Below are 16,521 nucleotides of genomic sequence, written 5' to 3' on the forward strand. Positions count from 1 at the left end.
AACAAACACACGCACACACACACACTGACAAGAAAAAAAGAAAAAACCTGAGAGGATTGTTTTGCTATTCATACTGTAAAGAAAAAAAAATAGACCCTGGATAACTTTACATGTAAACCTTTTCAGCCGCACATATAAACTTAATTTACATAGTAGATATTCATGAAGTAAAGCTAAAAAAGGCTCATAATGAGTCTTTTGGAGGTAATGATATAGGGATTTACCACTCTGTGAAAGACTGCGTGGGAACACTGTAAGAGCAGAAATTCAGGAATAATTCATCCCAACATAACGTCGATTTCACAACATCATGAAGAGAGAAGGGTGAAAACTAATCCTGATGGTGAGCCTCTGACCCTCAGGCTGTTCTGAATAAAAAACTGATATGATGATGACTTCTGATCATGGAGATAGAAGTCTACCTAGCAAAGAAAACACACAAAGCAGGTCGTAAACATGGACCTGAGCTCATTTAGTTGTGTTTCTGGATCTATAGTCTTTATGTTGCTGCTGAAACGGAGTCATGGTCTCCGTGCAGAAGGAAGGTTGCAGCTTTCTGCTGATTCCACACAAACATATAATCCACTCACAAAACACTACATGCAGAGTTTGAGGAAAAGCACCTGATAGTTTGAACATTTTCTTTTCTTTTAATCTTCAGAGCAAATATAAAGAAAGTGGAAAGAAGAGCCAAACTGTGAGTGTTTACTCACATCTCCCACAAACCAGTGAAATCCAGTTTGCCAAAGCTGTGTCAGCGATCCAAAGTGAGGTAGGATGTTGCTCTAAAGGAAATCTTTATGAAAACCTTTAGCCCCTCCAAAGAAAAAATGCATCTATTTAACTTTCTGATGGTGTTTCAAGTCCAAATAACTCCATCTTTTAGGTGAAATATAAAGAGGCAGGGAGGAAAGAAGCATCCAGCTCTCTGTACTCGAAGCTGCCTGAAACATTGGAGACTCAGCACGCTAAAGAGATCTCACAGCTGCAGAGTCAGGTTAGTAAAACCATCCAGCCCTGCTTAACGTGGCTAAATATTTACTACTTTCCACAAAACCTCCAAGTGAGTCTCAGCTTCAAGCTAAATTCTGGATGTTTTATTATTTTACTGCAGGTGAAGTACAAACAGGAGGTGGGCAGCTCCCTGTATCACCAGCTTCCTGCAACCACAGAGACCCAGTTGGCTAAAGATCTGCGAGACGTCTACAGCGAGGTGAGACACGTGGATCGGACAGACAGAAAAGACCCTCGCCTGGGTGTCAGCGGCGTTTACTAACCAGCTGTTTCCCTTTTCCTGCAGGTGAAGTACAAAGAGGAGGGAAAGAAGGAGATCAGTAAGAACTTGTACTCACGCCTTCCAGAGACGGTGGAGATGCAGTTCGCCAAGGAGATGTCAGAGATACAGAGCGAGGTGAGGGCCCTGAACGCCTCATGCAGAGTCTAACAGGGTTGTTTTTGCATTTCACATGAGAAATATGAACTTTCAAGAGGAAAAAAAAGGGGGGTTGTCAGGAATGGAGACAAAATGTGGCTTTAAATTTACAAATAGTAATTAGTTTTATTTTCTAAAGATGCGTTTCGTAACATTTTTTACTATAAAGCTCTGAGTTCTGGACTTGTTGGATGACACAGTGGCATCTATTGTTGGAACGGACTAGTTCAGCTCCCTGCTGGATGAGACCTCAGTCACATCACACAACACCAACGATGCCTTTTCACGTGCACATGGGGAGTAGCTGCATATCTATACTGAACTCCAATAATATACTCCTCTTTTATTAAAGCAAGTTTGCATAAGCATACATGTGAACACTATGAGTCTGATATGCCTGCATCTGTTAAATGCAAATGTTCTGTGTGTGTGTGTGTGTGTGTGTGTGTGTGTGTGTGTGTGTGTGTGTGTGTGTGTGTGTGTGTGTGTGTGTGTGTGTGTGTGTGTGTGTGAAAGTGTGTGTATGTGTGTTATTAGCATGGGTGAGAATGTCTATTTTCATGAATGTGAAACAGATATAAACACACTGGCTGTTTTGAACATGCATCATCACTGATTTAGCAAATAAACAAATAAGATTTAAAGACAGAAAGAGACAAAGAGTCATCCAAATATCGTCTTTTGCTGGGAGAGAGCTAACATGTCAGGTAGGATGCAATATGGATGCTGAATTAGCCGTCGATAGGGGGCGCGTCAGAGCGGCACTGTGTCTATTAAGTATTACTATTAGTTTACTATTAATAGTACTATTATGCACATTATAATCTAATTTATTTTAATATGCAAGTCCATTCATTTTGTATCGATCCTCTCAGATCAGCTTCTGTAAGAAACAAGCGAACTGAGAAAGCTCTGCCCTCTGTCCTGTCTGCAGGCTGCGTCTGATTGGTCAAATGCTAGGAGTAGTTATACTGAGCAGTGAAGGTGGACCTGGCTTTCTTCTTGTGAACGTGCACCTAGAGAAGATGACCAATCATTGAGTACCTCTCGCGGGACATCACTAAAATTTTGAAGTAGAGAAAACTCTCCAAAACCAATTGTTTCTGTTGCGTTTAGGTGATAAAAAATGGTGCCGCTTATATGTCTGATGAGCATTCAACACTAAAACACAGTAGAAAGCTCAGAAAGCTAGATATAGCATCATAGAGCCGCTTTAACTCATTGTATCTATGTCATGTTTTCTTTTTCTGCTTTAAGACAAAGTACAAAAAGGACATGGAGGACCTGCCCAACACGTTGTATTCGCTGCTGCCTGAAACTCTAGAGACTCAGTTTGTGAAAGAGATGGCTGAGACTCACAGCGAGGTGGGAAACTTTGACCTTTATTAATCATGTCGTATCGATAGAAACTTCTCCAAACCATACCATGGTTGCGACTTATGTTGCAACTTGAATAAAAGTTCTCTCTTATTTATGAAATAATCCAATAATGTAGGGCAGTAAAAATATTCTGTGTTTTTTACCAACAAATCCTGATATGAAAACCTGGAACCTGGAAAATGATTTGCTCTGAGCTGCTGAGATCCACAAACTGTCCAAAAACTAATAAAACAGGAAAAAATGGTCCCAGATCATTTGCATTTTTCCACTGCAGTCAGATCAAATAACAACGCAGTTATTTTTAATAACATTGGTGGAGCAGTTGAGATTGGTTTAGTGGCTCATTTTACGATGAATGCAGATTAAATCCAATGGGAAGTGGGTCCAAACTTTTGACTGGTAGTGTATACTTAGAATAAACACAATAAAAGAAAACGCTGTAAGCTGCAGCACATGCTTATGTATCAATTACCCTCTATTACATACAGAATAAAGTCAGCACAAAATTAAATTAACCATATAATTTAGTAAGAAAATAAATAAACCATCCAAACCAGTTAATAAAGTAAATCACACAACTAATCTAACATTTAGCATTGTAAATTATCATTTTATTATTTTTATCGAGTATTACACATTTTACTATAAGCACAGATTATGTTTTACTTCACACTGAACACGATTTGGACTCTTATATAATCAACTAATCGACTTAATTTGTAAATGTAAGTGAATAATAATAGATTAGTTGATTCATGATACAGTTAATTAGTTAATATTTTTATGATTTTGTTTCCTTTTACCTCCAAGTGCGTCATGTATGGTACGATTAGTGACACACTGATTAAAAGTCTTCAGTTTTACATGTAGGAATTTTAACATGTAGGAATTTAGTTTCAGGAGGAGCTTATTTGTGAGGTTTTTTTTTTTACAGAACCTGAAGCATCTTCTGCAAACAGGATTGTATTAAATATCCAGTCAGATTTAAATCCAAGGGATTTGCAAGAAAAACATACATGAAGAGGAATTCTGAAATGAAGAAGGAAACTCGATTTTTCTACGTGGAAATCGTGTGAATATGTTTCAGTGCAGTGTGTGTATTCTATTCTATTCTATTCTATTCTATTCTATTCTATTCTATTCTATTCTATTCTATTCTATTCTATTCTACAGTCATTTAGCAGAGGCTTTTATCCAAAGCGACTTACATATGAGTGAGAGCAAAACAAGCACAAAATCAGACAGTAGAGGACATTGTAGGAAGATCCTAGTGGACTGCTGGAGTCTAGTTCAACGCAGGTCCTTGCATGAAGAGCTACAGGCTTTTTAATGTGTGTTTTTTTCTTTTCTGTATAGAGACTAAATTGGGTGTGTGTTCCCGCTCTCAGCCACTCCAGTCATGTTAACACGTCACAGATAAACTGGCATCTGTCTATTCTGGTCCTGTTGTCAGAAACCCATTCAGTCTTTCCTCTCTATCGCTCTCTCCTCCACCTCCTCTTGGGTTTTAAGTCTTTTTTTTTAACAAACTAAACATGACATTATATAAGCAACTTTGGTGCTTATATGAATCTGACTTAAAGAGCATCCAGCATATTTGACATTACAGTTAAACCATTTTTGTAAACTGCACTTAAAAACATTTAATCTTAGTTTTCCTTTATGTTCTGCAGGTTAAATATAAGGAAGCCGGGAAGAAAGAAGCGAGCAGCTCTCTGTACCACCAGCTGCCTGAAACACTGGAGACGCAGCATGTTAAAGAGGTTACTGAGCTGCTGAGTGAGGTACACACATCCATTATTCACATCCACCCATTCACATTTCATGACTGAATATTTGAGCATAAAAACATTAAACAGTGACTTGTTCGTTTTGTGGAGCATTTTGTTTGGGGGTGGAGCCTATCCCAGCAGTCACTGAGCGAAAGGAGGGGTTACATCCTGGACAGCTCGCCTGTCCATCACAGGGCCAACACAGAGAGACAACCATTCACACTCACACATCCTAGGGACAATTTACAGTAACCAGTCAACCCAACATGCATGTCTTTGGACGGTGGGAGGAAGCCGGAGTATCTGGAGAGAACCCACACATACAGGTTAAATTGTGGATGCAGAGGTGTACGGAGGAGTGAAAGTGCCACAATGTATGAATTAAATACATAATTAATGAAATAAATGTGTCAATAATTCTTTAAAATAGGAAATAAATGCACAAATATATAATTAAATATATCAGTAATTCATTAAAACTCATTTCATATATATATATATATATATATAAATATATGTATATGAATTGTATTTTAATGAATTACTGATATATTTAATTTAAATATTTGTGCATTTATTTCCTATTTTAAATAATTAATGACACATTTAATTATTTAATTAATTAATAAATTAATTAATAAATTAATTATGTAATGCTTTAGTAAATGAATGACACATTTAATTAATTAATTAATTATTGAATTAATACATTGTGGCACTTTTAATCCTCCATAGAGGTGAACTGTGTTGAGTGAAAATTAAAGTCCATGTGGTGTCATGAAAATTTCTAGTGCAGTGCTGCCTGAGGGCTCAAAGCTCATGACCATCCAGCAGTGGTTCTCTTGACTCGGAAGCAGACTGTAATGATCAAATTAAAAAAACCAATGCTTTGGTGGATGCTGCTTTTATACCCAACTGTGATGCCTTCACCAGTTTCCAGTTCCTGCATGCTCTGTAACCCTTTCTGTCTTACCTTTCTTACATTACATTGGCTTTCATGATGTTTTTTTTCCTGTCTGTTAAACATCTTGAGATGGCATTGCCGTGATTTGATGCTATATAAATAAAGTTGAATTGAATTGAATTGAATTACACCTTACATTTTCTGTTGTCTATTTAATAAAAGTTTGTGTTTGTGTCTGAATCAAAGTCATCCGCTGCCTTTTTCTACAGAATAAGTACAAGCAGAGCGGGAAAAAGTCCATGTCGTCCAGTCTTTACGCTCAGCTGTCTCAGACGCCGGAGACACAACTAGCTGCTAAGATGTCCGACCTGCAGAGTGAGGTGAACACATACAGACATGTTTGCTGTAACAGATTCAATAATCTGACAAAATTCAGGAAAAATCTGAAGCCTACAGTGAGTAGATCTGTTGGCCGTGTTGTACTGTGATATCGTAGAGGAAGGGGTCAAAACACGGAGGAAATATCTCCACTCGGATGTGATGGGTCTCTCAGTTTCAGTCTCTTTGGCATCTTTCTGTCCAGAGTAAATACAAGGAAGATGGGATCAGGAGCCTTTCTCAGAGCTTCTACTCTCAGCTACCTGAAACCGCTGAGACTCAGTTAGCGAAAACACTCTCAGAGCTGCAAAGCGAGGTAAGAAACATGTGACTTCTTTCATTGCTTTGTGATTTTTTTTCTTTTTTCTTAAGTCCTTTAATCAAATTAGAGGGGCTTCCAGATATAAGTGTTTAATATCCCTCATAAATCCTATAGAAATACAGTTGTGCTCATATTTATTCATACCCTTTTATTAAAGAAGGAAAAAAACAGCTGCCTGTAAAATAAGATGAAATTGACTAAAGTAATAATAAATAAGAGTTTTATGAAAATCATTACATTATTTTCTAATTCTGGTTCAACAGAAATATTTTTTTTAAAAAGCAAATAAATAAGATAATTTATTACATATTGCATCACTCATAAACTAATATTTAGTTGAACAATCCTTTAATGTTTCTGCTCCAGTCAGGTGTTTTCTGTTCCTCTCAGTCAGACTTCTGCACCTGTTGACAGGTATTTTGTCCCACTGTTCAACAGAAAAGTGCTCTAATTTGTCCAGGACACATTTGTTTGTTTGTTTGTTTTTTCTTTCTTCAACTCAATTAAATGAAAAAACAGTGTCATATATTACTAACTCATATTTTTGCACATTTTTGGTTATTGTTCCTTTTTTAAGTCTCCAATTATTTAAGTGACTGTTGTAAATTCAGCCTTTTCTTTAATGAAAGGGGATGAATACATATGAGCACAACTGTATTGTTTTATGCTATAGGGTTATATCAGATATATAATGATCATATATCAGATTATATAATGATATCAGATTCTGCTTGCAGCAGTTGTTTGGCGTGTTAGCAAGTTTTTGTGTCTGCCGTCTTCAGGCTAAATACAAGGAGGCGAGCAGAAAGGAGGCGAGCAGCTGTCTGTACCATCAGCTGCCTGAAACTCTGGAGACTAAACATGCTAAAGAGACTTCTGATCTACAAAGCCAGGTACACACTCACACAGATTCACACATGTCCAGGACAGGTTATTAAACACCTTTTTATATGACTTTGCTTTAGTGCATGTTGTGAGAGTATAAAGTGAGAAAAATTCTCAGTCGTCTCTTTGTTTGCCAAAAGTCTTAAAATGTTTCAGTTCTGGTGCCTTTTCATTGGCTTATTTAACTTGTCTATATATTTGAATCTTTTAGCAGTGTTTATTTTCAACAAGGTATTTACTGTTAGGGCTGATATTTCTTCTGGTGCTTGAAGGCATCAAGACTTTGTCCTTAAAGGAAAGTTTCTGAGGGTCTTTCTCCAGCTTGGATCCCCTTTTTTTGCTCACATTTGGGTGTAAAAGATTGATAGGCACAAAAGTCTTTGAAGTCAGGCCCATAGTGAGCAAGAACATCGTGGCTGCTGCAGTATGATATAACAGCCTGTTCCCACACCAACTCTGTCATAATCTGCTGTTTTGTCAGGACTCTGGCATCAAAAGCCAAAGCTGAATGAAGTCTAATGGCTTTCAGGATGCTGGATATCTGATCATAAAGCAGGGCTGTTCAGCTCTGGTCCTTCAGGACCACAATCCTGCAGGTTTTCCATGTATCCCTGTTCCAACACACCAGGCTCAAATTAATCAGCCACTGAGCTGTTGGATCCATTTGATGTAAGTCAGGTGTGTTGGAGCAGGGATACATGGAAAACTTGCAGGACAGCGGCCCTCGAGGCCAGACTTTGGACACTGTTGTCATAAAGTCTGATCTTTTATTAAAACCTTTTTTTTCTATGTGGATAAGGTGACCATGGCTACTCAACACAAGAAACGCAAAAGCCCCTAAGAGGGCTGGCTATGCACTCACAGAACTGCAGTTGCATCCAGAAATTCCTCCTTTTATCAATCAATCTATCCGTTTAATTTGTTTTCATTCAGTAAATTCATTTGCAGACCTTTTCTTTTGTTTGACTTCAGTTATTTTCCTTTATCAATTGTTTTCTGAAAAGCTTAAAATGGGATCAGAAATGTGTCTTGTTCTGTTATGCAGAAGATTTAGATAAATATGTTTGACTCCAGAACTGTTTTCAGAGGTTTTGCTGCTCATTTGTGTTCTGCTTTCTCCAGGTGAAGTACAAAGAAGGTAAAAAGGATCTGAGCATCAACCTTTACTCTCACCTCCCTGAGACAGAAGAGATGAAGTTTGTTAAAGCCGTCACAGAACTTCAGAGTGAGGTGAGCAGGTCACTGCTAAGAATCTGCTTTCATTTACAAGCTTCATTATCAAGTGAATCTTTTGCTAATTTATTGTTCTTTTTAAACTTTTTGTAGTTTTTCTTCACACTGTTTGCATTGTCTCATGTTAGTGTTTATATTCCAGAATAAATACAAGGAGAAAGGCCGACAGGAGATCAGCAGCAGTGTTTTCCACCAAATGCCTGAGACCAAAGAGATGGAGTTTGTTAAGCAGATCTCTGAGCTTCAGAGTGAGGTGACATGCACACAGTGAGCCTGAATGTTCAGCGAGTCATATATTTACCTGTTCACACATCACCTAGAAAACAGACAGAATATATTTCTTTCAGTGTCTATTTTACAAATATGCTTGTTGTCTTTTTTTTTTTAGTCAAAGTACAAGAAAGATGTAGAAGATCTTCCCAACAGTTTGTACTCGGTGCTTCCTGAAACTCTGGAGACTCAGTTTATTAAAGAAATGGCAGAGACTCACAGCGAGGTGGGAAACAGTGGAACAGTGTGTGTGAGGATTTTAAACTGTGATAAAGGTTTGATTTGTTCTTGGAACATTACAGATAAATAATTCATCAAGAGATGCATGGATGATAAGTTCCTTTTAAACATGAACTAATCTCTCAGTGGATTTGAATGCAATATCCTCCATGTTTACTGTTTTTGTGTCCCTAAAATGTGGTCTATTGATCTATCTTGAGTGTTTAATCACAGTCTTCTCACTTTTCTGCCATTTAAACTTTATCTGTATCCATCCATCAGCGTAAGTGTCTTCAACGTAGAGTTTAGTGTCATCTGCAAACAGATTTATAATGAGTCCAGTGTTTTTGTGGTGAAACAGGCTGTTGGATGGTGTCATGATAAAGAGCTCTACCCAACATCAGGTGTGTGCACACTGTTTCACTGATCAGGAATTTATCGGATTTTTCTTTCTTTTGTCCTCAGAATAAATACAAGGAGGCTGGTAAGAAGGAGTTGGTTAAATCTCTGTATTCGCTGCTGCCTGAGACCAAAGACACTCAGCATGCCAAAGAACAATCTCAGCTGTACAGTAAGGTATGATTTAACCTGCACTCAAGTCCTGTAAACAGTTTAATATTCAGTATTTCAATGTCTCCTTCAACAATCTGCTACTGACAATCAGAGTCCATTTACTGAGTAATAAGTACGTGCCCAACGTTTACTGTAGCTATATTGAGTAGAGTATTGCAATATGGAAATGGACTTTCCCAACAGTCACTAACAGCCAATAGAAAACCACTTTAATTGTAGGTTTCTTTCATGTTTGTGAAGCCACCTTAAGCCTTGTTTCCACCAACGTGCACAGGATGGGACGGTTAGCTGTAATGTTGTCGAGTTCCTACAGTCAACTATACCCTTATCTGAGAGGGGGAGTATCAGCCGGATCGTGATCGATACCTCAATGTTGTGATAGCATGGTCCCATCACAGTACAACACTTTCCTTTGTCAAGTTCTCTCTGGACCTCTTCATTCCCAATGATCCCGAGGAAAGTACTGACCTCCTCAAATGTCCACACTACGGTGCTTTACAATGCCATTTTTAACAGAGATTCATTAGTAAATCTGTTATCAACAAGAGGCAGTTCCTGTGTTGTTTTTATGTCAGGTCACATGGGAAGTGCCAATTTTTCCGACCACATAAAGGATTGAAGTATGTCAAGCTCCACCATATTGTTTCTGATTGGTTATATTGGTAACCCAACATGAGGATCCCAAAAATGTAGGACAGGTTGGGTCGGATATTAGAATATCTTTCCTAGTTTTTGCGTGTGGAAACGCAAGAAAATGCGTCCCAGCCTGCCCCGACCCACACCCGTTGGTGGAAATGAGGTTTTGTTATAATTAACTATAAAAAAAACGAGTAACATTTAAGATGACGTATGCCATAGTCGGTGAGAATTTTAATGACAACATTAATTCATAGAAATGCACACATAGTTCAGCGAGTTAAATCATTGTAATATCCGGGGCGTCACCGTAGCAACACATTAATCAGCTGATTCAGATCAGCTTTTTTTTTTAATAGGTGAATGTGAGAAACGCGCCGTAGCTTGATAACGATTGTTTGGCATAAAAAGTACATCGAAGCCAACATGAAATAGTTCTTGTACTTTAGCATATTTAGCAAGTGTTGTCAATAAGAAATACAAGTTTGTAATAAAATGTTTGCTGTGTGGAACCATGGTATAAGCAGATTAAACAACTGATCTGTGCATTAGATGGTTATAATGCACTCTGCTGCAGGTCGTGGAGTTCTTCACGCCGTGTTGTGCATTATAACCGTCTAATGCATGGTTCCTCGTTATTTATACAAATACATGACATATCTTGAGTTTGTTTTCATTTCTTCTTTCCCTTCAGAGTAGCTACACTTTCCTGTAATATTTTAAAGTCAGTGAGCAATAGTTTCCCACACATCCCACAGTGATGTGTTGGTTAAAGCAGTCGTCTCTTCCAACCAGAAGATTCTAGGCTTTCCCTCACCACATACCTGTAGACATACACTTACACTGAACCCTGCATTGCCCCAGATGTGCCCTGGTGTGTGCGAGTGTGTGTGGATGGGTTTTGTTTAGTTTATTAAGGATCCCAATTAGCTGTAGCAAGCTACAGCTATTCTTCCAGGGGTCTGGCACAATTATAATATCAAAACAAAAACTTGTAAAAAGTTACACAGAACATCAATATTTCGGTTCAATCCTGGAATACAAGCTATTTACATATTCAATCCATCTCTTTACATCCATTTTTACATAAGTAAATGCATGTATGTAATGTCCATTCATATTACATCCTTTCATGTAAACTATTCATTTACAAAAAATCCGCTAACTTATAATTGGATATCAACTTATATATTTGATTATCTATAAAACAAATATTCTAGTACACCTCTATCCACATTATCGATTAGTTTACTCTATTACACATGCATTTGTATTTATTATACTTATCACCAAACCCTTATAATTATAATTCATGTAGATACCTGTACTTTAGAAAAATAGTATTTTAATAATATTTTAAAGTTTTTAAGGTCAGTGGTTAATTTAATGTTCTTCAGTAGAGAATTCCATATTTTCATGCCTCTATACATAACAGTTCTTTTTATTGCATCTGATTTTGCTTTAGGCAAGCTAAAATTTCCATCTTTTGCATGTCTTGTGGTATATTGGTGATTTCCAGCACTAAAAGTAAGGTTATTAAATAGAATAACAGGTAGTTTTAATACAGATATATTTCTAATTATAACTGTCAGTGAATATAAGAGTCTGTCTTTGACCAACAACCAGTTAAGTTTCTTATGCATTGTGATGATATTTGTCCTGAAATCACACTGGGTGAATGTGACATGTAATGTAAAGCACCTTGACTGGAAAAGTGCTATCCCAGTACAAGTCCATTTACTGTTACTGCAGCAGGTGGAAATTTGGGAAAAACCCAAAGCAGGTCAAACAGTTAAGAAATGTAAGAAATGAGAAGTCACTCATGACTTTTAAGTTTCATGTGTTCAATTCATGTGTTGAAATCCTAATATTTGCACCATGCGATAGATTTAGGTAACACATCAGAGCCTAAATGGCTGCACCGCCTTCTCGTTGTGTTTTTGTGCTGCAGAAAGCTTACAGGGAGGAGGGAAAGAAAGAAGCTGAGTGCTGTCTGTACGCTCAGATGCCCCAAACCATCGAGACCGTCTTCGCCAAGGAGCTGAGCAAAGCGCAGAGTGATGTAAGTCTGGTGTGAAGCTCACAGCTCAGACAGTTACGGAGCATAGACTGTTAAACAGTCTACCCTAAAACCAAACAGCGAGGTACAGGTGAGCAGTGGAGATGCTTCAGATTTAACTCACACATCAACATCTCATGATCCTCCAGTTTTAACACACACACTCACTGTGGGACTGTGTGTGTGGTATCACTTTGCTTGCAGAAGCGTGAACAGAGGGAGCAGCTGTTTTGTGCTCCACAGCCTGAGGACACAGACGCTGACCTACTGCCCAAAACACACACACACACACAGAAACACACACTCACACACAGCCAACAGACTGCAGTGGCAGGTTGATGGTCACAAAGTGGGACAGACGTGTTTCTCACATGATCTCTGCTAAAAACAGATTATTTTAAATAAAACGGTGCAGATCAGGAGACTGAAGTGCTTCCTGGAGAGTTTGTTAACACAAGCAGCAAAGACACGATGTAAACATCATGTTGCCAGCGAGCCATGACTGCTCTGCTGTGTCAGGAGCAGAGGGTTTGGACTGGAAGAAGCTCACACACAGACTGGGATCTGGAGAGTCCGGAGGCTGGGTCGATGCCTGGAGCTGTTTGCGTTGCTCACTGAGCTCTTCCCGAGCAGTTTGAAGCCAGAAGCCGCGGCTTTTCAGCAGAACTGTAGCAGGATGATCAATGATTTTTACTTCCTCTGAGTGTTTTTAATCTTGCAGCTCATTTGTGTAGAAAATAAGTCCAATATTATGGTTTAAGAGTCAATTAAAATATGATCATTAAAAGCTAAAGTTGTAAAATATTAGAATTAGAGCATCAATGGACAGAAAAGTCTTTATTCCTGAGTCAGAATGCATATTTCCTGCGAGTGTGAAGATTGAATCATTCATCTGAATGAGGTTAACATGGATCTTGTAACGGTGGGGATGTGGACCCAAATGCAGAGACAGGGATGCAGATTCCAGACTCAGGGGACAGACACAGGAAACAAACACAATGATCCAGCGCTTGGGAGCTGAAAACCAGGAGTATATATACAGACAAGCATAATGAGACACAGGTGTAAAAGAAGCTGATGAGACCAGGTGAACTAAAACAAAAAAGACAAGTGAAGTAAACAGGAAAAAACTACAAAATAAAACAGGAAACCAGAAAAGAAGACACACAAAGTCCAAACCATGACAGATCTATGTGGTTTGGGAAAAATTGTGATCCACAATTCTGATCTGAACAGCTGTTTGATTAAATGAAACAAACACTCTATTAACTTATTCTGTAGAACAGAAAGTTTATTTATTCTAACTCTTTTTGTTCAACTTGATGACTGAAATGAAAAGTCAGTGATTACAGCCAGATTTTTTTGGCAGAGAAGAAACGTTGTTGTGAAATGTTTTCCTGACACATAAAACACAGACATGCAACCTTTTTTGTTGTTGTTGTTCAGAGCCCAGTTATGACTGATTACACGTAAGGATGATGGTTTGGTGTCAGTCAGCCCAGAGGGGCAGAAAATCTGCTCCATGAGTAAACTGGGGCGCAGGCTGGTGTCCTGACCGAGCAATGCGACACTAACTGGAGCGTATAACAAACACTGCCTACACAACAGCAGCCAGACAGCCTCACTTTCTGCAGAACACTGGAAGACGTGACCGCATGAAAAAGCAGGAACAATCATATCCTCACAGCCCCAGTTTCAGAAACGTTGGACGTTGTGGAAAAGTTAAATAAAACTAAAATCAATGAATTACAAATCTGATAAACTCATGTTTTATGTCTATGTTTGATGAAAATAAATAAAATTAAATTAGATTAAAACATGAAATAAAATTAAATTAGATTAAAACATGAAATGAAATTAAATTAAATTAAATTAAAACATTAAATTAAATTAAATTAAATTAAATTAAATTAAATTAAACTGGGACATTTTACCATTTCATTGAAAATATTAGTTTATGTTGAATTTAATGGCGGTAAAACACCTGTTAAAAGTTGGAAAACCGGCAACAAAAGGCTGGAAAAGCTCTTTTAAATCAGCTTTAAAATAGAAAAATTAAATAAATTTATTTAAAGCAAAGTGGAAAACTGTGGTCAAATGGATCAAAATGTAATATTGTTTGTGGACAGCATGGACGGCGTGTCCTGCAGACTAAAGAAGAGAGGGAGCATCCAGCTTGTTATCAGCCTGCATCTCTGATGGGATGGGGGTGCATTAGTGCCGATGGCGTGGGCAGCTTCCACATCTGGGAAGCTCCATCAATGCTGAAACATCTGCTCCCATCCAGACAATGTCTCTTTCAGGGAAGACCTTGCAGGTTCCACCATGCTGAACCACATCCTGCATCATCACAGCAGCATGGTGGAACAGGAGAACTGGTCTGCTGCAGTCCAGTTTCACCAGTACCAAACATCTGGAGCATCATGGAAGCAGAAATCCAGCAACAAGGTCCAGTAGAGCAGCTGGAATCCTGCATCAGACCAGAACGGGACGACATTCCTCTCCTGAAACTCCAGCAGCTGCTCTCCTCACTTCCCAGATGTTTACAGATGTTAGAAGAAGAGGAGATGCTAACGATGCTAACGATGCTAAACATCATCCTAGAAATACTTTTTACAGACATGTTGCTGCATCAATTTGAAAACAAGCTCATATTATCCAATAAATTATAAAACGTCTCAGTTTCAGCCTCTGATATGTTGTTTATCTTCTGCTATGAATGAAATATGTGTTCATGAGATAAATCTTAAATGTTTTAATGAGATTTGCAAATTACTGGATTCTGCTTATGATTTTAAAATCGGGCTTATTAAAAAAGTCTTTCAATATGAATGTGAAAGTTAAAAGTTGTCTAAATTTCACTTGGACTTCTTACTTATGTTTAATTTATTATGTTAATAATAAGTTTTAAATTAAAATTGAGATTTGGAGTAATCTTTTAAATGCAGAATATGTGAAGCAACATTTCCAACACTCTTTATTGGATACTGTATTTTCCCACTAAAAACATAGAAATGAACACATTAATCAATTAAATTAGATCTAAATTTTGACTAAATCCAAAAAGAGAATTTTCTACAGTTTATTATTTATTTTAGAGTCATGCTGTGAATTCAGCATTTTCACCATGAGGCGAAGCTTGTCTTACTTTTACCCAAATAGGTGGGTTTTTATTATTATTATTATTATTATTATTATTATGACTAAATAACCAGATATTTTCACCCTCTCTCCATCAAACGGGTGTTTTTACCTCATTTCCCATTCCTTTTCTAATTCCCTGCCTTCCGCTTTTATTCCTCATCTTTAATCCCATCCATGTCCTTTCCTGTCTGTCTCGCTGCAGAAGTTCTACAAGGAGAAGTATAACCGAGAGAAGGGGAAGTCCAGCTACACCAACATGAGGACGCTGCCTGAGGTGGAGCACGCCATGGAAGTCAACAAGAACCAGAGCGATGTAAATATGAACGCAGAATTATGCACATCTCAGTCATTTAAAGTAATTTTTTTTGTTGTTTGGACACTCGTGCTCTTTCAGAATATACGTAGAGGTCTGACTCTGCATCTCCACACTGCTTCTTCCTTCACAGTCTCACACTTTTGCTTTTAAGCAGCAGCATTAACCATTGTGCCTTGTTTTTTTTTATTATTTTAGATTAAACTGCATTGATTTCTTCTTCAGTTGAAGTGCGTACTGTAACAACCTTTCATCATAACTGCCTCTGCTGGTTCCAGGTCAACTACAGGAGAGGTAGAGAGGAGCTGCATCACTACAACGTAGTACCCGACAGACCTGACATTGTCAGCGCCACCAACGCAGCTAAACTGGCCAGCGATGTGAGTCAGTGTGTGTCTTAACAGCGTCCCATCCTTCTGAACACGAGCCTCCATGACAACAGTCATGTTCAGCAGCTGTTCTCTGAGAAGAAACGCTGATTAATTATAGAAAAAACTCTGCTGCTAACATCATGTTGTTATGTAAGAGTCTTACTCATGCTACACCTTCACAGGAGGTATGTGAGGCTCTGTATGCATGTGCGTGTGTGTGTGTGTGTGTGTGTGTGTGTGTGTGTGCGCGCGTGCATCTTTGTGATCTGTGTTTCAGATCTTGGCACTAGAGGTTTTTAGTGAAGACTTTTCAGGTAACAGTTTGGATCACATTCAGATTATGATCCTGAAAAGATGTGTGTGTTCTTTCAAAAGTGAAAGCATCCGCCACAGGAACAGCTGGAAGGTTAGTGTGTGTTTAACCCGAGATGTAAACTATCCAGACAGGATTAAAAGTGCAGACTCAGGATATAAACTCCTCACTGTTCCCATTTTTCCAAAGACTTTGATCAAAGCTTCTCTCAGGCATCCTGTTAATTATTCACAAACAGCAACTTTATTCTTTCATCATTATATTTGTCACTTTTCCAACAATGTTCCTCACATTTCCACACGCCTGTGAAGATGATA

The 16,521-nt window shown here is 38.2% G+C and overlaps 2 protein-coding genes across 2 annotated transcripts in view; both read left to right on the plus strand.

Annotated features, from left to right (window-relative positions):
• Positions 1–16,521, plus strand: part of nebl (nebulette) — a gene marked incomplete at both ends in the record, with an annotated part of 173,050 nt that overhangs the window by 121,842 nt on the left and 34,687 nt on the right. The gene's annotated exons all lie outside the window — the stretch shown is intronic.
• Positions 1–16,521, plus strand: part of LOC306771105 (uncharacterized protein) — a gene marked incomplete at both ends in the record, with an annotated part of 91,377 nt that overhangs the window by 53,015 nt on the left and 21,841 nt on the right. The window contains 16 exons of the mRNA XM_079260168.1: positions 662–772; positions 887–997; positions 1,115–1,213; positions 1,301–1,411; positions 2,690–2,797; positions 4,486–4,596; positions 5,758–5,868; positions 6,072–6,182; positions 6,971–7,081; positions 8,196–8,303; positions 8,449–8,559; positions 8,695–8,802; positions 9,261–9,371; positions 11,956–12,066; positions 15,410–15,520; positions 15,799–15,900. Of these exons, the coding sequence (XP_079116294.1) occupies positions 662–772; positions 887–997; positions 1,115–1,213; positions 1,301–1,411; positions 2,690–2,797; positions 4,486–4,596; positions 5,758–5,868; positions 6,072–6,182; positions 6,971–7,081; positions 8,196–8,303; positions 8,449–8,559; positions 8,695–8,802; positions 9,261–9,371; positions 11,956–12,066; positions 15,410–15,520; positions 15,799–15,900 (1,746 nt within the window). The remainder of the gene's footprint in view (positions 1–661; positions 773–886; positions 998–1,114; positions 1,214–1,300; positions 1,412–2,689; positions 2,798–4,485; positions 4,597–5,757; positions 5,869–6,071; positions 6,183–6,970; positions 7,082–8,195; positions 8,304–8,448; positions 8,560–8,694; positions 8,803–9,260; positions 9,372–11,955; positions 12,067–15,409; positions 15,521–15,798; positions 15,901–16,521) is intronic.

Source organism: Telmatherina bonti (genome assembly GCF_933228915.1).
Source record: "Telmatherina bonti genome assembly, chromosome: 20".
NCBI classification, from domain to species: domain Eukaryota; kingdom Metazoa; phylum Chordata; class Actinopteri; order Atheriniformes; family Telmatherinidae; genus Telmatherina; species Telmatherina bonti.